Source organism: Scyliorhinus canicula, chromosome 2 (assembly GCF_902713615.1).
Source record: "Scyliorhinus canicula chromosome 2, sScyCan1.1, whole genome shotgun sequence".
Taxonomy (NCBI): Eukaryota; Metazoa; Chordata; class Chondrichthyes; order Carcharhiniformes; family Scyliorhinidae; genus Scyliorhinus; species Scyliorhinus canicula.
The window spans coordinates 195179909-195202666 of record NC_052147.1 but is presented as its reverse complement, the minus strand read 5'-3'; the positions used below and the strand labels follow the sequence as shown (position 1 = coordinate 195202666).

General features: G+C 47.2%; 1 protein-coding gene across 12 annotated transcripts in view; it reads right to left on the bottom strand.

The window, feature by feature from the left end:
• znf385b (zinc finger protein 385B) overlaps positions 1–22758 on the bottom strand; it is a 743282-nt gene that overhangs the window by 22769 nt on the left and 697755 nt on the right. For all 12 annotated transcript variants that reach the window (XM_038789277.1, XM_038789271.1, XM_038789275.1 and 9 more), the window contains one exon: positions 18593–18758. In XM_038789277.1, the coding sequence (XP_038645205.1) occupies positions 18593–18758 (166 nt within the window). The remainder of the gene's footprint in view (positions 1–18592; positions 18759–22758) is intronic.

Genomic DNA, 22758 nt, shown 5'->3' with positions numbered 1-22758 from the left:
TGATTAACATGAATTTGAATTCATTGGCATCTACTTAGCGAGCTTAATGTCGTATCTTCAGCCTTCATTGAATCTTCCCAGTTAACTAGCATCATTCATGCTGGGGCGACTTACTACTGCTTTTAAAACGAGGCGCCATGACCTTCAAGAAGGAGGAAGGAAGTGAGCACAACTGTCTCCACTGAGCACCAGGAAGTCCAAGGAGGCAGAGGCTGCCGGTGCTGATAGTGCTGCGCTTATTGTATTGGGTCAGGTGGTATGCCTCACCTGCGATGTGCTCGAAGATGTCGTTGACGAACGAGTTAATGATGCCCATGGCCTTGGAGGAGATGCTGGTGTTGGGGTGAACCTGCTTCATCACTTTGTAGATGTAGATGGAGTAACTCTCCTTCCTGGATCGCCTCCTCTTCTTGCTGCCCTTGGCTGGCATTTTATTCAGAGCTTTCTTCCCACCCTTGTTGGAAATTGCCGGCTTCTTTATATCAACCATCCTCAGGTTCAATTTCACAACCGTATCACATTCCTGAGACTCATGCCCACGATGCTAATTGGCTATCAAGAATTAACCCATAGCAATGTTATCTCCTCACAGTCTCAATCAAGGAATGGGTACAAACATAGTTCAACCAAGGAATGGGATGAGGGCTCAATATTTGGTGGCACGAGATGATGAGGTTCTCGGCAGGGACACCAATGCCTGCCAAGTACAAGTAAATTACTGCCTCATCTGGAAGGACTGTTTGGGGCCTTGGGCAGTGAAGAGGGAGGAGGTAAATGGGAAGGTGTTTCACCTCCTGTATTGCTTGAGAAGGTACCATGGGAAGGGGTTGAAGTGTCGGGGGTAATCAGGGAGTGGATTAGGGCGTTGCGGATGGAATGGTCTTTTGGAATGCTGACAGGAGAGGAGAGGAGAAAGGAAGGGAAAATGTTTGGTGGTGGCATAATACTGGATTTGGCGAAAATGGCAGATGACAATCCTTTGAACACGGAGCCTGGTGGTGTGGAAAATAAGGACAAGGGTACCCTATGATTGTTGTGGGAAAGAGGTGAGGGCAGAAGTGCAGAAAAAGGATTTTTCACAGTTGAAAGCCCTGTCAACCACGCTGAGGGGGAATCTTTGATTGAGGAAAAAGGAAGATACGTTGGAAGTGCTATTGTGGAAGGTAGTATCATCAGAATAGAACAGAGATGGAGGAACTGGGAGAATTAAATGGAGAATGAAATGAAAAGGAGGTGTAGTCGAGATAGCTGTGGGATCCGGCGGGGAAATAGAAATTAACAGACAGTCTACTTTGAGGAAAAAAATAGTATAATAGGAAAATAAGAATACTGGTCTGAACTGGTCTTGCATACTTTAAAATGGAACACCAGTAAAAACGGGAAAATACGAACATTGGTCCAAACTGTTTTTTCCTTCTGGCAGAAATGGGGACAGGGAAGATAAGAAAGGGGAGGCAAGTGTCAGGTGACGTGAGACTTCCAGTGATGGGGTTGTGCTGAGTAGTCACACATCAGATGGCTCTCCTCTGTAAGACAGATAAATAGTCACTTCTGACCGAATTTAGTGCGCAATATTGGACTAAAACATTCCCTCACCCTAAATGATAAGATACAGAGTAAAAATGCCAGAAAGCAGCAGCTCATGAGGCATAGGGACACCAAGACCTGCGGCAAGGGACAAGAGCAGCAAATAAGTGGGTCAGCAGAGCCTCGAGGTAAAAGGACCCCGGCCACGCCCCAGAGAGGGAGACCGGTGACCCAGAAAGCGAGCTCCCACGCCCACTCCCCCCACCCCCCGCCAGGCAATGGATGGAAGACATTCCGCACCAGGAAATTGAAGGGGATGAGAGATGACATGAAGGCTGAAATAAAGGCAGCAATCAAGGTTGTGGTGGCGGAGGCGCTGGCCACCATGCAGATGGAACGAGATTGAAGGCCCAGGAGACCAGAGAACACAATAAAGGAGCTGGAAAAAGCATTGATTTCACTGAGCGGCTGAATCGTTGCCCTGGAGACCAAAATCAAGAGGATGGTGGCGACCCAGGGGAGCCTGAAAGGAAAGGTGGAGGACCAAGAAAATCAGTCAAGGCAGCAGATAATCAGAATAGAGGACCTGCCAGAGGGAAACGAGGTTAGGGATTTGACTGACTATGTGGCCCAAATGCTGGGCAACCTAGTGGGGAGGGACAGCTTCCCCAAACTGCTGGAGATCGCCAGCGCTCACAGGTCACTCCAGCTGAAGCCAAAGGCGGGGGAGCAGTCGAGAGTGGTCATTGCCAAGCTGTACAGATACCAGGACCGGGAAAGGATCCTTTGCTGGGGCCGACAGACAAAGGCATGCAACTGGGAGGGACATAAAATCAGAGTCTACCAGGACATTGGGGCGGACCTGGCAAAGTGCAGGGCAGAATTTAATCAGGCAAAATCGGTCCTATACAAAAACAAAATTAAATTTGGGATTCTGCCTTCAGCCAGGCTCTGGGTAACATATAAGGGCAAATAACATTACTGCCTCCCAAAGGCAGACAAATTCATCTGTTCGAACGGTTTTGACATACAGCAAGGGAGACAATGATAAGGGAGGCAGAGAGGAGGCAGAGGAAACCAGTGATCAATTTTGGGCGGGACTGCATTGCCTTGCTAGGAACAGGGGAACCAGTTCGCAGAAAGTAGGCGGCGAGTGCAGCAGAGCATGGGAGAGGTGAGGAGGAGATAGAGAGGCAAGCAGCAGAGCGGGCATAGGAGGGGGTCAGACTGCCCCCAGGAGGGGCGCCACCACACTAGCGGGAAGGCTAGCACCAGGAGGTATAAGTGAAAGGGGGGCCCACAGCGTATCCTGCACTGGTGAAAGAGCGTCTGACAGGGGAGGGACACAGCACCAGGGGAGGGGGAAAGCAGAGGGATAAACAGAAGGTGGAGGGAATATGGGGGGGGGGGGGGGGGAACGAGAGCGGGGGGAGGGAAACAAAACCTTAGGGGGAGCAAAATAGCAAGGGAGGGGGAAGGGCTCTAGACTGGCCTCAGCAGGTTACTTTTGGAAAGTGGAACAAGGTGCCACCGCAAGCAGCCACTATGGACGGTCCCTGAACAAAGTGAAACCCTAGAGTGCAGAGCCCTGGCCTCATGGTGAGAACAGTGACCGTGGCCATTTTGTACGGCCCCCTAACAAAGGGAAACCCAAAGGTTGATCTCGCAGGAGGTGGGAGGTGGCTTAAACCCCCCATCAGAATAGTCATCTGGAGAGTCAGGTCACTGTTTCGGGCAGCACGGTAGCATGGTGGTTAGCACAATTGCTTCACAGCTCCAGGGTCCCAGGTTCGATTCCCAGCTTGGGTCACTATCTGTGTGGAGTCTGCACGTTCTCCCCGTGTGTGCGTGGGTTTCCTCCGGGTGCTCTGGTTTCCTCCCACAGTCCAAAGATGTGCGGGTTAGGTGGATTGGACTTGCTAAATTGCACTTAGTGTCCAAAATTGCCTTTCGTGTTGGGTGGGGTTCCTGGATTATGGGGATAGGGTGGAGGTGTGGGCTTGGGTGCTATTTCAAAAAAAGAGCCGGTGCAGACTCGATGGGCCAAATAGCCTCTTTCTGCACTGTAAATTCTATGAAATCTATTAACTGTCCAGTGAAAAGGTCCAGAGTCTTTGCACAACTGAAAAGTATGAAAGCCGACACAGTCTTCCTCGAAGAGACGCACCTGAGGGAGAAAGTGGGTAAGGAAGGGCTGGGTGGTACAGACCTATCATTCCTGCTACGGAACAAGGGCCAGGGAGCATACCATATTGATAAGTAGGAAGATGGTGTTCACTGTGACGAGGACGGTTACTGCCCAAGGGGGATGGTATGTCATGGTCAATGGTGTCCTAGACAGGGCACCAGTGGTCCTGGTGAACATGTACACTGCCAACAGGGACGACTTGGAATCTGTAAAGAAGACTATGACAAAAATCCCCGAAATATATATGCACCACCTGATCATGTGGGGGGACATCAACTGTGTACAGGACCCACCGACGGACAGATCAAACCCCAGAAGGGGGAAAACGGCAGGTACAGCAAGAGAACTGGGAACATTCATGGAACAGATGGGGGTAGTGGATCTATGGCAGTTCATGCACTCAGGTGAAGAGGAATTTTCATTTTTCTCGCAAGGTCTAAACTCTCATTGACTTCTTTGTAGTGGGGACTTCGGTGCTTCCAGAGGTAGTAAGAGTGGAATACTCCGCGATTGTAATCTCCAATCATGCTCCACATTACATGGGTGTGAGGTTGGAGATGGGGACTCGGGGATGAAATGTTTCCTTGACGGACTGGACATGCTTGTCGCTGGGGAAGATAGACAGAAGGGGCTGGAAGCACCAGTAGGATTGGGAGAGGCCATGGAGAGCATCAACTCCATGCAGACGGGTTCTGGCGGAATTCTACAAAAGATCTGTGATGGCACTGGTCCTGCACCTGCGGGAGATGTTTGCAGACTCGTTAGCAAGGGGTGCCCTGCATCCAACGCTAACACAAGCCACCATATCACTGATATCCAAAAAGGATAAAGACCGGATGGTATACAGACCCATTTCGCTGCTCAATGTGGACGCAAATATACTCGCACAAATCCTGGCTAAGCAGCTGGAAAACTCCATACCAGAGTCGTCGCAGAGGACCAGATAGGCTTTGTTAAGGGTAGACAGCTAATAGGGAATATCAGGCTGAACGTGATAATGAAGACATCTGGGAAGAGAATGCCAGATGTGATTATTTCCCTGGACACGGAGAAGGCTTTCAACAGAGTTGAATTACCTCATTAAGGTACTAGTGTGGCTTGGGCTGGGGACAGGGTTCGCCTCATGGGTGAAATTGCTGTACAACACTACCAAGGTGAGTGTATGGACCAACACCACCAGCTCTGAATACTTCCAGTTGCATGAGGCACAAGGTAGGGATGCCCACTGTCCCCGCTCTAATCTGCCCTGGCAATCAAACCACTGGCGATCGCCCTTAGAGCAGCGAGAAGTTGGAAGGGAATCTGAAGAGGAGGCAGAGAGCGCAGTCTTGCTCTATGTGGATGACCTGCTCCTCTACATTTCAGACCCGTAAAACAATCATGGAAGGGATCATGAAGTTCCAGAGAGTTTGGAGTCTTCTCGGGCTACAAACTCAACCTGAGCAAGAATAAAATATTCCCTATGAACCCGAGAGGGGGAGGGTCATTCAAACCAGCCCCCCAAAAATTCCGCTACCTGAGGATCCAGATAGCCCATGACTGGACACAGATCCACAAGTGGAATCTGACCAGTCTGGCGGAGGATGTTAAAAAGGACCGACAGAGATGGGATACACTCCCAATCTCCCTGGAGGGGAGGGCACAGATGATCAAGATGAACGCATTGCCCATGTTCCTCTTCCTGTTGAGGTCCATGCCAATCTACTTCCCCAAGACCTTTTTCAATACGATAGATAAGATGATTATGGAATTTGTATGTGGTGTGGAAGAATCCAAGGATCCCCATAAAAGTTCTACAAAGAAGAACATTGGGGTTCACGCCCTCCCAAACCTACAGTACAACCTTTGGACAGCCACAGTGGACCGAGTGAGGGGATGGGTGAAGGAACCAGACACAAAATGGGTTAAGATGGAGGAAACCTCGTGTACAGAGATGACCCTCCGGGCCCTCACCACAGCTATGCTCCCATCCCTGCCAACAAAACACTCAACACGCCCAGTGGTCATCCTCAGATTCTGGAAGAAGATGAGGCAGCACTTCGGCTTGACCAAAATGTCCATCGTGGCTCCCAACTGCGGCAACCATAGGTTTGCACCAGCCATGCATGATGTCCGCTTTAAGAGGTGGAGACAGGATGGGGGACACTGACTGTTAGGGACTTTTACACAGAAGACAGACTAGCGTCCCAAGAGGAACTGATGGAGTGACTGTAGCCACCTAGTGGAAACAAACTCTAACTACAGCTTAAGAATTCCTCCACAATGAGACAACAGACTACCCACAGACCCAGAGACACACAATGCTAGATGTACCACTGGACGCATGAAATCAGGGGAGTGAATCTGGGGATACCTGTATGGATGACTATTAGAAAGGACACACTCCCCACTAGACGAAACACAGGAAAACTGGGAGGAAGAACTAGGGACGGATATAGGGTGGGAACTCTGGAACAAAGCACTGAACAGGGCTAACTCCACCTCTTCATGCGCCTTATGCAGAGGAAAGTGTTGCAGAGTTCACCTGACAAGAACCAGAGTGAGCAGGTTCTTCCCGGAGGTGGAGGCCAAATGTGAACGGTGACAGGGAGGCCCGGCCAACCATGACAACATGGCATGCTGCAGAATTGTCGGGTTTTGGACTGCTTCCTTCGAGGCAATGTCCAAGGTGTGGGGGTGAGAATGGAGCCATGCCCAAGAGTGGCAATGTTCGGGGTATTGGACCAACCAGAACTATACATGTAGAAGAGGGACGACACCCTTGTCATTGCTTCCCTCATTGCCCGCCAGAAAATCCTGTTCGGCTGGTGATCAGCAGCACCACCCACAGCTGCAGACTGGCTGGCAGACCAGTTGGAATTTTTCCACCTGCAGAAGATCAAGTTCACTATCTGAGGGTCAGAGGAGGGCTTCCACAAAGCACAGAGGCCATTCACCAACTTGCTCCAGGACCTGTTTGAGGCCAACAACCAATAGAACGAGGAGAGGGCAGCATACACACGGGAGCCTTTGAAACTCCAGGGAACAGACAGGGAAGGAAGAGGAGGGGGTGAGGGCAGAGGGAGGAGGCCGGAGAGGCAGGCTGGAAAACATCTGAAACATATATCAGGGGGCCCAGAGCAAGGCCACGAGAAACGGTGTCCTTAATGAACGCCACAAGTGATATGGCCACAAGGGAGTGGGGGGGGGGGGGAGGAGAGAGAGCCAAACGACAAAGGGGAGGGAAGGGGAAAACAATGCATACATGTAAATAGAAGGTAACCACCCACTGTATAACAAGTGATCTAAAAAAGGATCCTGAAACAACAAAAAGGGTGGACCAAGGGGTGGTGGAAGGTGGGTCAATACCGAGGGAAATGGCTTCTATATTGCACATGCCCTTATTGAATGTACAGTGTATAAAATGTATAACTTCAATAAAAACATTTTTAAAGTGTCATATGATATGAAGGTGAAAAGAAAGGCAGAATTGGAAACAAAACTGAGAAGATGTGCTTGTTAGGTGAATTTGACATTCCGAATTCTCCCTCAGTGTACCCGAACAGGCGCCGGAGTGTGACGACTAGGGGATTTTCACAGTAACTTCATTGCAGTGTTAATGTAAGCCTACTTGTGACAATAAAGGTTGTAAAAAAAAATAAAGAAAGAACTCAACCTTATACAGATTGAGCATCCCTTATTCAAAATGTTTGAGGCTGGAAGTGGTCTCGGATTCTGGAATTTTCTGAAGCTTGGAATACCTACAAAATTATATAATGCGGTAGCTTACCCAACGATTGTGGAGTGTTGGGACCTACGCATTACCCAGGAACTTTCCCATAGCCTGTGGACTTTTCCATTCACAGCATCACATTGGCACTCAAAACAAAGTGATTTCAGAGCATTTCGAATATCGGCAATCGAATGAGGGGTGGTTAACCTGTATAAGAAAAAGCTTCCGAGATTTCAACAATGATAAACATTTGCGGAGAAGTGACCCGGGTTTTGGAACTCAGAAGAATAACAAACCCTCCAGCGCAGGCCTGGTCAGTTCTTGCTATCGGGTAGTATGTTGAATTCAAGTTATGAGCCTTGAAACTTTTGTAACTGTTCAAATAAGCACATAACTAAAGCGTTACTGAGATAAATAAAGTTGTATCAAATAAAGTGACTATAATCCAAATTATGACTGATTTGACTGTTTCGTCAGTTGAAGCTGGACTAGCATCAAAATTGGGAGAGGTGACCCAGAGCTTAGCCACGCAATAGATTGGCATAGACACACTCACAGAATCAAATCTTAGAACCAATGCACACTGGGCTAAATCGCTGGCTTTTAAAGCAGACCAAGGCAGGCCAGCAGCACAGTTCAATTCCTGCACCAGCCTCCCCGAACATGTGCTGAAATGTGGTGACTAGGGGCTTTTCACAGTAACTTCATTGAAGCCTACTCGTGACAATAAGCGATTTTCAGTTCATTCATTTCATTTCAATGTCCCAAACTCCCCCATCACCAATCCACAGGTGGCAACACATTGGTATACAGTCGGGATGGAATGGCCCTGTGAGTTCTCAATATTGACTCCAGACCACATGAAGTTGTATCATGGGATGCAACATGGGAAAGGAAATCTCCTGTTGATCAGCATCTACTGCCCTCCCACAGCTAGTGAATGAGTTCTCCTCTAATTTGAAAAATACTTGGAATACGTATTGTGGCCTTAACAAATTCATGGTACCAAACATATCAAACGTAAACTAGCAAGGTTGCACAATCTGAAACGTCTGTACTTTCATCCAGTTGTATTGACAACTCCTGTGCTGACTTTAAACGAGAAATAAGCTGGGCTTCTAAATTCTCAGCAATATTACAAATTTGAAGGTTAGTTATCACTAACTGGGATCAATTTCATTTTTTAAGCTGACCTCTCATCTAGGACCGTGCAAAATATATCTATTGCTGCAGAGAGAGGTAGGGCGGAATTCTCCGCAACGGCCGACGCCGTCGTGAAACCCGTTTCATGACGGCGTCGGAGGCCGCTCCTCCCCTATTCTCCCCCACCGGGGGGGGCTGGGAGCGCGTTTCGTCAAACTCGGCGCACCGAGAATGACGCGGCCGGCGGCGCCTAATGACGTCAGCCGCGCATGTGCAGTTTGGCCAGCTCCAACCTGCTCATGCGCGGTTGCCGTCTTCCCCTCCGCTTCCCCGGAAGACATGGCGGCTTGACCTTGCGGGGCGGCAGAGGGGAAAGAGTGCGTCGCTTGGAGACGCCGGCCCGACGATCGGTGGGCACCAATCGCGGGCCAGTCCCCTCCTGAGCACGGCCGTGGTGCTCAATCCCCTCTCCGCCCCATCCCCTTTCCGCCCCCCACAGTCCCCAAACACACCTTTCGCGTGCTGTTCATGCCAGCAGCGACCAGGTGTGGTTGCCGCCGGCGTGAACAGGTCGGGAACGGCAGGCCGCTCGGCCCATTCGGGCTGGAGAGTTACGGGTCGCCGTGACCCGTGATTCTCTGAGCGCTGTGTCGCAAAACGCGATGCCATTTTGGGGGTGGGTGGGAGAGTCGCCAGGGCGGCCCTCCCGCGATTCTCCCACCCGGCCTGGGGAGCGGAGAATCGCGCCCTTAATCTCTCTGCTACAGTGTGGGGCATTTTCTCTATAGCTACACAGTAAGGTGCCATGTAAAAGGCTAATTGTGCTTTGTACATTTCTGCTAAGGATTTCAGCTGACGATTTAAATTCTCGCTGTATCCTTTGAAAACAATCAGGAGGTTTGTCCTCGAACCTGCCATGCTTAGTCTTCAAATGCCTTTGGAGTTTTGAGGGTTTTAAACTTCCATTTGCCATTACTTCCCTGAATATAACACACATGGGCTTGCATCCTGATTTGCATTAGCACACTTAATAAAGCTATACCTCAGGAAATCATCTTTCTACTGCTTTGTTCCTGATTTCAGCTTCTTCTTAATAGGTTGGTCACCAGAGGCCCGGAACTCACACCAGCACCGCTTTTTCCTGCTGTGAACTCTCCTGATCAGCTCTCTCCGGCAGATTTAGTTTTGAGGTCCAGGCCTGTTTATGTCTCTGGCCCTCTCTTATTACAAAACAATCCATTTTCAATTCTTCAGTCCTGTTGCTTGCTTGTTGGCGGCTACAAAATTGAGGAACCTCTCCTTTAATTTCGCGCGCAAAGAACGGACGTACATGGCGCGTATGGGGCACGTAACCTGCTCTCTGCTGCCGCTTCTGCAGGAAGACTCCATTGTTTAAAAAAAAACCTGGTCCTGGGACAGCACGCTGATATCAGGAGGAGGAGGAGGTCTGCCCTACTGGGCTCTGGGCCTGCATGGGACAGCTGGCATTCATGAAAGCTGGTTATGGCCATTGGGCTCTTCTCTCGTGATCGGGTACGCTGCGACTGATCGCTCCACGACCCGCCGACGGGTTGCGATACTGAGTTTAAAAATCCCTGGTATAAAGAAATGGCTGAGGCACTGTATTGTGACCTGACAACATCTCAGCTGTAGTGCTGATTACTTGTGCTCCAGAACTAGCCACAACCCAAGCCAAATAGTTCCAGCATAGCTACAGAAATTGCCTAAGTTTGACATATCCACAAAGAGCAGGGCAAATTCAATCCTGCCAATCACCACCTCACAAGCCTCTTTGCAATCATTAGCAAAGTGATGGGTGGGATTTTCGACAACGCCATCAAGCAACACTTACGCAGATTAATGCTCATTTTGGGTTCAACTCAGCTCCTGTCCTCATTACTGCCTTGGTCTGAACAGGCACTAAAGTGCTGAACACCAGAGAGGAGATCAGTGGGAAAAGGTCAATGAGGAGATCAGTTCAACAAGTTTAGCTTGCAGCATATGAATTAACGTCAAAAAGAAATTTAGTTACCTCAACAAAGTTTCAAAGATCATGGACGGGATTCTCCGACCCCCCGCCGGGTTGGAGAATCGCCGGGGGCCGGCGTGAATCCCGCCCCCGCCGTCTCCCAAAGTCTCTGGCACCAGAGATTCGGCGGGAGGCGGGAATCGCGCTGCGCCTGTTGGCGCCCCCCCCCCCCCGCCCCCCCTGTAGCCACCTGGGGTGGCCACTGCCCAACACAAAATGGAAGATTGCAAGGAATGCAGGGAAAATGGACATGTTGTAAAGCAAGCAGTTTGCAAAGCGCTTGTATATTGGGACGGCTGCAGAAACCAGTTTTGACTGCTGCAGGAACCAGACAGCACTATGAAAAGAAACCAGTTAACATACTAATGAGGCGATACCGGGCGAGTCCCAGATACAATGGAAACAAGTTAAACACAAATCGATACATTGAATGGAAGGCCAGACCTTTCGGCGCCAGAGAATCCCAAAACAATAAGTCCCAAGAACTGCCCCAGTGACTGGGGAACTGCCCCACGATTGGGGGGTTCAAACATATCGATTGGGAAGAGACCCAATCGATTCCAAGCAGGTAAGGGAGTCCGCCCAAAGGGGCGTGGATCCCCTGGGACCTATAAAAGGCAGGTCCCACACATGGTTCAGTCTTCTGATCCAGCCCTCCACTCTCTTTGACCAACACTCCTCCGTGGACCAGCTTTTGCCAAGAAGATCTTGAACAAGAGAGAGGAGAGGGTTCGGACAGCAGCCGCCAACAAGTAAGTGCCTCACAATGATCGCTACCAGGGATAGGCACTCCTGACCCCTTTTAACTGATACCAACCTGAAGTCTGCAGACCAGAGCAGAGCAAGAGGCCTTGTTCCCTGACCCAGCAGGTCCTTCGAGATAAGTATTAGTTTATTTAGCGGTAGGAATAAGTTTAATCCTTTTAGCGTGTGCATGGGTAGTTATTATAATTGTATTATAATAAACTCAGTTGTTTGGACTTACTAATTGGTGTATGGTTTTATTGCTTTGAACTTCACCTTGAAGCTTGTGGCGGTGTCTTAACGACACCTGGCGACTCCAGAGCTAAGTAACGAAACAGAGCCAAATTGAGTGTTAAGCACACTCACCCAGAACGACCAACATTTAGTGGCGACTCTAGTGGGATTCGATTAGAAGTGCTCCCCCCCCCACTCCGAGAGAACCCAGAAATTTGAATTGGAAATCCAATTGGGAAAAGGAAAAACCACAAGTGTTCAAGGAGTTCAAATCAATAGTCATAATTCGGAAGTGTGTTTTTGCATGCGTAACTAACAGGGTTTTAAGGTTAAGCCGAGAGATTTTTGTTGCGTCAAACTGTCGGGAGTTTTATAATCGGAACATAGCGAAAGCAGTACCCGTATTTTAAAAGCATTACCTTATCATCCCTTGTTCCAAATTAAAGAGAGAAAGAGAAAATGGCCATGCAGGCAATGGAACGCCTCATGAACCCAGAGCAGTTCGTGGTCGCAGCGACCAACACTAGCAGAGTAGGCCAGTGTCCCGTATGGGAGCTGGAACTCAGGAAATATTTCAAAGGGAAAGGATGGCCCCTTTGGAGTGGGTTTTGTGTGAATGAGGAGACAGGTCCCGGGAGAATAGGACATACTTGGTGGGAGAACCTTTCTCAAATTCACAAGAAGAATTTAAGTAAAGCACGCAAGCCGATGGCAATTGTGTCCTGCTTGGCACAATTGCGAAGCACAGAGGAGGTCGTTCGGACGCTCCGAGCAGAATTAGAGGAAAGGAATAGGATGAGCAAAGTGGATGTCAGGGACATCGAAAAGGAAAACCTAGAGTTAAGAAGGAAGCTGGCAGAGAAGGATAGAGAGGTGGATGATGCCAAGAGGGCACATCAGTCTTGTCTAGCCCATCTGAGCAGTTCCCAAGCCCAGTATGAGAAAGCCTATCAGGATGTGCAGCGAGCAGTCCTGATAAGGGAAAATTCAGAGAAGCAGGTAGAGGCACTGCAAAGGCAATGCTCTGACCTAAAGGCAGCTTTAAGAGCACTCCATGCTGCCATCACTGAGCAAAGGCAAAGCACAGTGGATCACGCGAAGTGTAGGAAGCAGATTGCACAGCTGCAATCTCTGCTTTCTGTGCAGAATGGGTTCCAAGAAACATTTGGTACCCAGTTAGATGAGGAAAATGCCCCAGATTGGCAAGAATTGAGCGAGACAGCGCAGCGCTATGTTCAGGGAACATGTGCGCCAGCAGCGCAACAGAAAAGGAAAGCGCCCCAACCCCCCACAGATCAGATAGCACCCGCACCTATGAACCAGTCACCACCCAAAGAAAGGCAACCACAGAAGGCGCACCCGACATCACCTACACCACCCCCTTAACTGTAACACAACTCAGGGACGCGTGTGAGAAAATCACCCCGTTCCTCCCCACCGCAGACCCCCACCAATTTTTCGTGAAAGTGAGGCAACAGGCTACCATGTACGGCCTGGATGAGCGAGAGCAAGTGAAGCTCACAGTTTTGAGTTTAGACTCATCGGTAGTAGCAGCCCTCCCCGACCCACAGAATGCTGGAGGAGGCACATTAGAGGAAATGCATACAGCTATTTTAGACGTGATAGGGTACAATAGAGGAGACCCAGTCGAAGGCCTAAATAAGTGTAGGCAGAAGAGGACAGAGCATCCCACAGCATTCGCAGGAAGGCTGTGGATTCATTTCACTGCCGTTTTTGGCGATTTAGACCGAGCGCATTTAACCCGCGATAATATGGTTAAATGGACCCGCACCATAATCTCCCACGCCACAGATGCAGGACAGAATGTCTGCAGCAGTTATGACCCCTCAGAAGAGGCAAATCGCAAAACCTGCGAGACGACTCGCAGTGGCACAGTTGTTAGGTGTATGTCTGGTCCTAAATTTGCTTTTGAAAAAAAAATGAGGAGAGTCACAGGGTGTGACTTGGCCATTTATTTAAGGGACAATTGGAATGAGAGGACAGATATACTAACATTACAGGTATTAAACAAATTATTGACAGATACTGTGCTTGATCCCATAGCTTTCGAACGTTCGAAGGAAGGATCAGAGCAAGATCAGCAATACAAAAGGACAGAAGGAAGAGAAGGAAGAAGACCACGATGAAGAACTACATGCTTTTAGTTACTGTTTTTGTATTTTTGCGCGCGGACGCAAACCATTTTTCCCCTATGACCCCCGCCGTTAATGTTTCCCACACACCGACTTCTCAAAGCCCAGTAATGAACAGCAAGGACCAGACCTGGTGCACAAAATTCATGAACTGGTACTCACTTTCGTACGTCATTGAATCACTTTTGGTGATTGCAGTTCTCTGCATCATAGTGCAGACGCTCCGGTTAAGAAAATGGAGAAGGAGAGCCTCCCGCTCTTGCGCCTCAACCATTTACAGAGTACAATCCCCTATTTCTGGATTCCACCAATCCCCCCAACCCCTTGATGTGTAATAAAGGATTTAATTAGATTTGATACGATCTGTAAATAAAGATTATTGCAGATGTTTTGTGTGAATGAGGAGACAGGTCCCGGGAGTATAGGACATACTTGGAATATAGATTTGTGTTTAACTTGAAGCTAGTGGCGGTGTCTTAACGACCCCCGACGACTCCAGAGCTAAGTAACGAAACAGAGCCAAATTGAGTGTTAAGCACACTCACCCAGAACGACCAACACCCCCCCCCCCCGGCGATTCTCCGGCCCGCGATGGGCTGAAGTCCTGCCGCTGTCATGCCGGTCCCGCTGGCGGGAATCAAACTACCGACCTTACCGGCGGGCTCTGGGGTCCTGGGAGGGGGGGGGGGTGCGGGGAGATCTGGCCCCGGGGAGTGCTGCCACGGTGGCCTGGCCCGCGATCGGGGCCCACCGATCGGCGGGCAGGTCTGTGCCGTGGGGGCACTCTTTTCCTTCCGCGTTCGCCATGGTCTTCACGATGGCGGACGCGGAAGGGACCCCTCCCCTGCGCATGCGCGGGGATGACGTCAGCAGCTGCTGACGCTCCAGCGCATGTGCGGATTTCTGCAGGCTGGCAAAGTCCCTTCGGCCTCGGCTGGGGTGGTGCCAAAGGCCGTTCCTGCCGGTCGGCGGGGCGCCAACCACTCCAGCGCGGGCCTAGCCCCTCAAGGTTAGGGCTTGGCCCCTAAAGGTGCGGAACATTTGGGGCGGCCCGACGCCGGAGTGGTTCACGCCACTCCATCTCACCGTGACCCCCCGCCCAGCCGGGTAGGGGAGAATCCTGGCCCGGAATCTGACCTCTGACTTTAACCCGACTCTCCTCACACCTGCAGGCATTATATGAATAATTTTTCCCACTTGCATCCTTTAATTTTTTAGGAATCACTGCACCACCTCCTTCTCCTCCTACTCTCACCACTATGTCATTCCCCACTTCACATTGTGCACCCAACATCTAAATTATTGGGTTAAGCACATTCTCAAATCAGCCCAACAGACTGTTACAAACATATTTTCTACTTTCTTACAAGGGCCAGAGGCATAAAATAAGATTCTTTCAAAAGACAATTAGCCACTGTGATGGAAGCTGGGAGGGATGGTCTGTTTCTGCAGAAGGATCAGGAATTGGGCCAAATGGCACCTCACATCCATATAAAATTGTGTGATAATAACCTCTGTCGCCATCAAGAGCTTAGAATCATTATCATCCTTACTATGTGGACAGAATCAATGCAGAACTGCCCTATTTCCTATTTAGGCAAATTATTTGGTCAAGAAATTGGGCATCTGCAATGTAGAAAATAATAAACTATCAGCAATAACAAAATAAAACAGACAATCAAGCTAAAACTGCACTTAATTTATTGGGTTAGTGACATGCTTATGTTACATATTATTTAAAGATATCAGAACATACAAAAGCAATGGAATTTTCAAGCATTAATTATCAAATTGGCAAGGGTAACCTCGAGGGAGATTTCATACAGAGCTTGGGGGATTGTTTCTTAGAGCAATATGTTATGGAACCAACCAGGGAGCAGGCTATTTTAGATTTAATATTATGGAATGAAGAATGGTTGATAAATAGTCTTGTCGTTGAGGATCCTCTTGGAAGGAGTGATCACAGCATGCTAGAATTTCAAATCCAGATTGAGCGAGAGATGACAGAGAACCATACTAGAGTTTTAGAATTGGGCAGAGGCCTGATGAAAGAGTTGGCCCAAGTAGACTGGGCACAAATAATTGAGGGTAGGACAGTTGAGGAACAATGGCGGATGTTCAGGGAGTTATTAAACATCTCTCAATTAAAGTATATTCTGAGAGGAAGAGGAATTGCAAAAGGGAGAAAAATGTTCCATGGCTAAACAAGGAAGCCAAGGAGGACATAAAGATAAAAACTAGGGCATACTGTACTGCAAAAGCTAGTGGTAAGCTGGAGGATTGGGAGAACTTTAGCATCAGCAAAACGCTACTCAAAATAGAATCAAAAATGCCAAGGTGAATTATGAAAGGAAACTAGCAGAAAACATAAACACCGCTTCTATAAGTACATGAAGAGGAAGAGAACTGCTAAAGTAAATGTTGACCCTTTAGAGGACAATACTGGTGAGGTAATAATGGGAACACAGAGATGGTGGAGGCACAGAACCAATATTTTGCATCTGTCTTCATGATAGAGGATAATATTTTTTTTCCAAGAACTGCAGTTAATGCAGAGGAACTTTTCACTAGGGAAAAGGTACTGAATAAACTAATGGGACTAAAGGCAGATAAATCTCTGGCCTGCACCCTAGGCTATTAAGGGAGGTGGCAGCAGAGATAGTGGATGCATTGATTAGTGCATTGATTATGATATTTCAAAATTCCCTGGATTCTTGAAAAGTCGCAGTGGATTGGAAGCTAGTGTAACTTGCTATTCAAAAAGGGAGCGGGGTAAAAAGTAGGAAACTACAGATCGGTTAGCTTGACCTCTATGGTGGGGAAATTGCTGAATCAATCATTAAGGAGGAGATGACTGAACATTTGGAAAGACAAAGCTCAATCCACCATTATCAGCCTGGTTTTATGAAGGGTAAGTCATGCTTGACAAACTTGCTTGAATTCTTTGAAGACGTAACCAGCAAGGTGGATAATGGGGAACCTGTAGATGTGGTATATCTAGACTTGAAGAAGGCGTTTGATAAGTTGCCACATAAAAGATTGAAAATGAAATGAAAAATGAAATGAAAATCGCTTATTGTCACGAGTAGGCTTCAATGAAGTTACTGTGAAAAGCCCCTAGTCGCCATATTCCGGCGCCTGTCCGGGGAGGCTGGTATGGGATTGATCCAGAAGGTGAGATTGCAGGGGGTTGGGAGTAGAATACTAGATTGGATTGAGGATTGGCTGACTGACAGAAAGCCGAGGGGCGGGTTAAATGGGTCCTTCTCTGGCTGGTGAGCTGTAGCTAGTGGCATGCCTCAGGGTTCATTCCTCGGACCTCAACTGCTTACAATCTATATAAATGATCTGCAAGCAGGGACAAAATGTAAATAGCAATATTGGTGGATGATACTAAAATAGGTGGGAAAGCAGGCAGTGAAGAGGAGGTACAGATTTTACAGATGGATATAGATAGGCTAGGAGGTTTGGCCAAAATCTGGCAGATGGAGTTTAATGTGGATAAGTGTGAGATTTTCCATTTTGGCTAAAAAAATAGTCAGGCAAATTATTATCTGAATGGAAAGCAGATTCAAATTGCATCTGGGCAGAGTGATCTGGTTGTCTTTGTTCATGAATCGTGGAACGTCTGCATACAGGTACAAAATGTAATAAGAAAGGCAAATGGAATGTTTGCTAATTTCAAAAGCATTGGACTATAAAAGTAGAGAAGTGTTGTTGCAATTGTATAGGGTGTTGTTGAGACCACATCTGGAATATTGTGCCCAGTTTGGTTTCTTTATTCGAGGAAGGATGTGGTGGCATTGGAAACAGTTCAGAGGAGGTTCATCAGATTGATTCCGGGAATGAAGTGTTGAGGTATAGAACATAGAACATAGAACAGTACAGCACAGAACAGGCCCTTCGGCCCTCGATGTTGTGCCGAGCAATGATTACCCTACTCAAACCCACGTATCTACCCGTAACCCAACAACCCCCCCCCCTTAACCTTACTTTTTAGGACACTACGGGCAATTTAGCATGGCCAATCCACCTAACCAGCACATCTTTGGACTGTGGGAGGAAACCGGAGCACCCGGAGGAAACCCACGCACACACGGGGAGGACGTGCAGACTCCACACAGACAGTGACCCAGCCGGGAATCGAACCTGGGACCCTGGAGCTGTGAAGCATTTATGCTAACCACCATGCTACCGTGTTGCCCAAAATATGAGGAGTGATTAGCAGTTTGGGATTATACTCACTGGAGTTTAGAAGGATGACGGGATCTGATTGAGGTATATAGCATTCTAAAAGGGATTGATATTATTTTTCAATGAATTATGTTGGAACAGCGAGTCTTTATTCAAATATAAGGGGATAGAACTCTACAAGTTTATGTTGCCACAGAGACTTTGTAAAATTATCCTGAATTTATTTAAAGAACCACACTATTACCATAAAGGCTGATGACCATTCCTGACACCTTTTGTAAGCATTAGGCTTCATCTCTGATTCTCTAATAAGCTGATATATCCAGCAATTGTAACTGGGAAAAGAAGCCGAAAGTAAAGCTATCTTGATAGAGCTATATTGGAATGTAGCCGCAAGCATAGTTTGCTGTACCAATAGAACAAAAATAGTATACTAAATAAAGCCAAACTAGTTGATTCAATGGAACAAATTACAGTTGCAAATGATGTCATATTTATCATGTCATTTGTTCCATCATTATTAAATAATTAGTCAGCCATTCATTGTGATCAAGCAAACAGCATTAATAAAACATGTGGCAATAAAAGCAGAAAAATGCAGTATCATGCAAACATACAACACAAATAAAAAAAGAACACGAATGAGAAGAACAAAAGTTTATTTTAACCTGTATTTTCAGAGTTGTTGGGAGTGATTGCAGTGGTTGTGGTGGAGGAGGTGATGGCCTTTGTGCTGTCCTTGGAAGGAGCAGTTTTCTGCTTATTTTTCGTGGCCTCCAGTACTTTGAGCTTCTTGGCATGTTTACTGCCTTTGTAGTGCGCCTCGGCTTGGCTCTACAAAGGAGAACAAATGAACCGTGCAATCAGGCTCATTTATCATACTTTCACTAAATTTACGGGTGACAATACAGAAAGAACTTTCAATAATAGGTACCAGAAAATGCCCTATGTCAGAAAATTGCTTCTGATATTTTTAATAATTAAAATGGTAAAGGTGCCTCTATTGAAAGATATGTATTAACTCGTCTAGTTAATAACGTCATTCTACTCAAACAAAAGAAACTTACAGAAAGCATGCCATTAACACAATGATAAAGAGTGACTGTGTAGATCGCAGAGCTACCAGTAAAAATATACTTTGTATGAGAAACATTTGGCTGGTACATACAAAGATGTATCTTAAACACGTGGTTGTATCGTTCCAATTAACCAACTTGGATACAGCTCACTGTGTTGGCAGTGGTGAAGCAAGCCATGAAAACAGTTGACACAGATTGCACAAACAAGGGAACACAAAACATAGTCTCTTTGGTTGTGAATAGATATCTTCTCTGAGAAAAGATGTCTGCAGCATAGAACATAGAACAGAGAACAATACAGCACAGTACAGGCCCTTCAGCCCACAAAGTTGTGCCGACCATTTATCCTAATCTAAGATCAGCTAACCTACTCCCCTTCAATTTACTGCTGTCCATGTGCCTGTCTAAGGGTCACTTATATGTCCCTAATGACTCTGACTCCACCATCTCTGCTGGCAGTGCATTCCTCACACCGACCACTCTCTGTGTAAATAACCTACCTCTGACATCTCCCCTATACCGTCCTCCAATCACCTGAAAATTATGTCCCCCCTCGTGACAGCCATTTCCACCTGGGGAAAAGATTCTGGCTATCCACTCTATCCATGCCTCTCATCACCTTGTATACCTCTAACAAGTCACCTCTCTGCCTTCCTCGCTACAGTGAGAAAAGCCCTAGCTCCCTCAATATTTCTTCATAAATCGTGCCCTCCAGTCCAGGCAGCATCCTGGTAAATCTCCTCTGTACCCTCTCCAAAGCATCCACATCTTTCCTATAATGAGGCGACCAGAACTGGACACAATATTCCAACTGTGGTCTAACTAGGGTTTTAGAAAGCTTCAGCGAAACCTCGCGGCTCTTAAACTCAATCCCCCTGTTAATGAAAGCCAACACACCATACGCCTTCTTAACAACCCTATCAACCTGGCAGGCAACTTTGAGGGATCTATGTACGTTGACCCCAAGATCCCTCTGTTCCTCCACACTTCTAAGTATCCTGCCTTTAACCCTGTATTCAGCATTCAAATTCAACCTTCCAAAATGAATCACTTCACATTTATCAAGGTTGGACTCCATCTGCCACTTTTCAGCCCAGCTCTGCAGCCTGTCAACGTCCTGTTGTAACCTGCAGCAACCCTCAATACTAACTACAACTCCCCCAACCTTCGTGTCATCGGCAAACTTACTAACCCACCTTCCACTTCCTCATCCAAGTCATTTATAAAAACCACAAAGAGCAGAGGTCCCAGAACAGATCCTTGCGGGACACCACTGGTCAGTGACCTCCAGGCAGAATACTTTCCATCCACTACCACTCGCTGTCTTCTTTTGACCAGCCAATTCTGTATCCAGACAGCCAAATTTCCCTGAATCCCATGCCCCTTAACCTTCTGAATGAGCCTACAATGGGGAACCTTATCAAATGCCTTACTGAAATCCAAATACACCACATCCACTGCCCGACCTTCATCAATGTGTCGTGTCACATCCTCAAATAATTCAATGAGGCTTGTGAGGCATGACCTGACTCTCACAAAGCCATGCTGACTATCTTTAATCAAACTATGTTTCTCTAAATAATCATAAATCCTATCTCTCAGAATCCTTTCCAATATTTTACACACCACAGACGTAAGACTGGTGGGTCTGTAATTCCCAGGGATTTACCTATTCCCTTTCTTGAACAGGAGAACAGCATTCTCCTCCCTCCAATCATCCGATACTACTCCACTGGAGAGTGAGGACGCAAAGATCAACACCAATGCCGCAGCAATCTCCTCCCTCGCTTCCCATCAGGCTCAGGGGACTTATCTAACATTGTGCTTTTCAAAATTTCCAGCACATCCTCCTTCGTAATATCAACCTGTTTGAGTCTATTAACCTGGTTCACACTGTTCGCATGAGCACCAAGCTCCCTCTCTCTGGTGAATACTGAAGCAAAGTATTCATTTAGGGCTTCTCCCATCTCCTCTGACTCGAGGCGCAAGTTCCCTCCACTATCCTGATTGGCCCTACTCTCACTCTGATCATCTTCTTATTTCGCACACAGGTGTAGAACGCATTGGGGTTTTCCTACCCGCCAGGGCTTTTTCATGCCCCCTTCTAGCTCTCCTCAGTCCATTTTTGAGTTCCTTCCTGGCTACCTTGTAACCCTCCAGAGCCAAGTCAGATCCTTGCTTCCTCAACCTTACAGAAGTTTCCTTTTTCCTCTTGACTAGAAGCTCCACCTCTCTTGTCATCCAAGGCTCCTTCACCTTCCCGTTCCTTCCTCGTCTCAGTGGGACAAAACTATCCAGAACTCGCAGCAAGTGCTCCTTAAACAACCGCCACGTTACTGTTGTGCATTTCCCCAAGAACAATTGTTCCCACTTTATGCTCCTCAGCTCCTGTCTAATGGCAATATAATCTCCCCTCCCCAATTAAATACCTTTCCATACTGTCTGTTCCTATCCCTCTCCATGACTATGGTAAAGACCAAGGAGTTGTGGTCACTGTCACCGAAATGCTCTCCCACCGAGACATCTGACACCTGGCCTGGTCCGTTGCCGAGCACCAAGTCCAATATGGCCTCTCCCCTAGTTGGCCTATCTACATATTGAGCCAGGAATCCTTCCTGTACACATCTGACAAAATCTGCACCATCCAAACCATTTGCACGAAGGAGGTTCCAGTCAATATTAGGGAAGTTGAAGTCACCCATGACAACAACTCTGTTACTTCTGCACTTTTCCAAGATGTGCCACCCTATCTGTTCCTCTATTTCCCTCCTGCTATTGGGGGGTCTGTAGAAAACTCCCAATAAAGTGATTGCTCCTTTCTTGTTTCTGACTTCCACCCATACTGACTCAGTAGACAAACCCTCCTCAACTACCTCCTTTTCTGCAGCTGTGGTGCACTCCCTAATTAACAGTGCCTCTCCCCCTCCTCTTTTACATCCCTCCCTATTCTTCTGAAAACATCTAAACCCTGGAACATCTAACAACCATTCCTGCCCCTGTGAAAAATTAAGATTACAAATGATTTGTTTAACATTACTTCCAGATGATAAAAAACAGTTAACTGCACATATGCAGCCGCAATGTCAGTTGCAATAACAAACATGTACAGCATTGATCTGGTTGATCAGTGTATTGCTTTAATTTATATAAAAAACATAGTTGTTGACAATTACATATAAAATGACAAGAAAATGCTAATCTGTTGTCCAATAGGCATTCATTGACCCAGATTATACATAATTGTAGAACAAACGATATATTGATAAATAAAACATAGCAAACTTCATTGCACCCATGGGAAAGGCTTACTTAGTCATTTATCTACCAGTAAGTCTTTCTGCTGATATTTGCAACAAACTTTTATCCTGCAATATCAGTGTAAACCTACTACAGTCAATGGCTCACTTCAATCACTCCCCATCTACACAAATGAGACCTGTTGAAACACAAATAATTTAAAGAAAGAACTTTAAAATGGTAGAAAGTTGGCTATAAATCATTTAGTTCACAATGAAAGGGCATCTGTGTATATTGCTAAGTAGTATGTTTACCCTATTCTGGCACAAAAAAGATGAAACTAGTTATTCACTGAACCCCCCACCCCACTCACCCCACCCCCACCCAGTAATCCACACACTCTTGATAAATTTTCTGCTTCTCCACAGAGCCTCTACATTATACACCATTCCCGACCTGAATGGGCACATGTCCCACTGTTAGGTTTTCTTCATGACAATCTTTAACTGAAGTACACA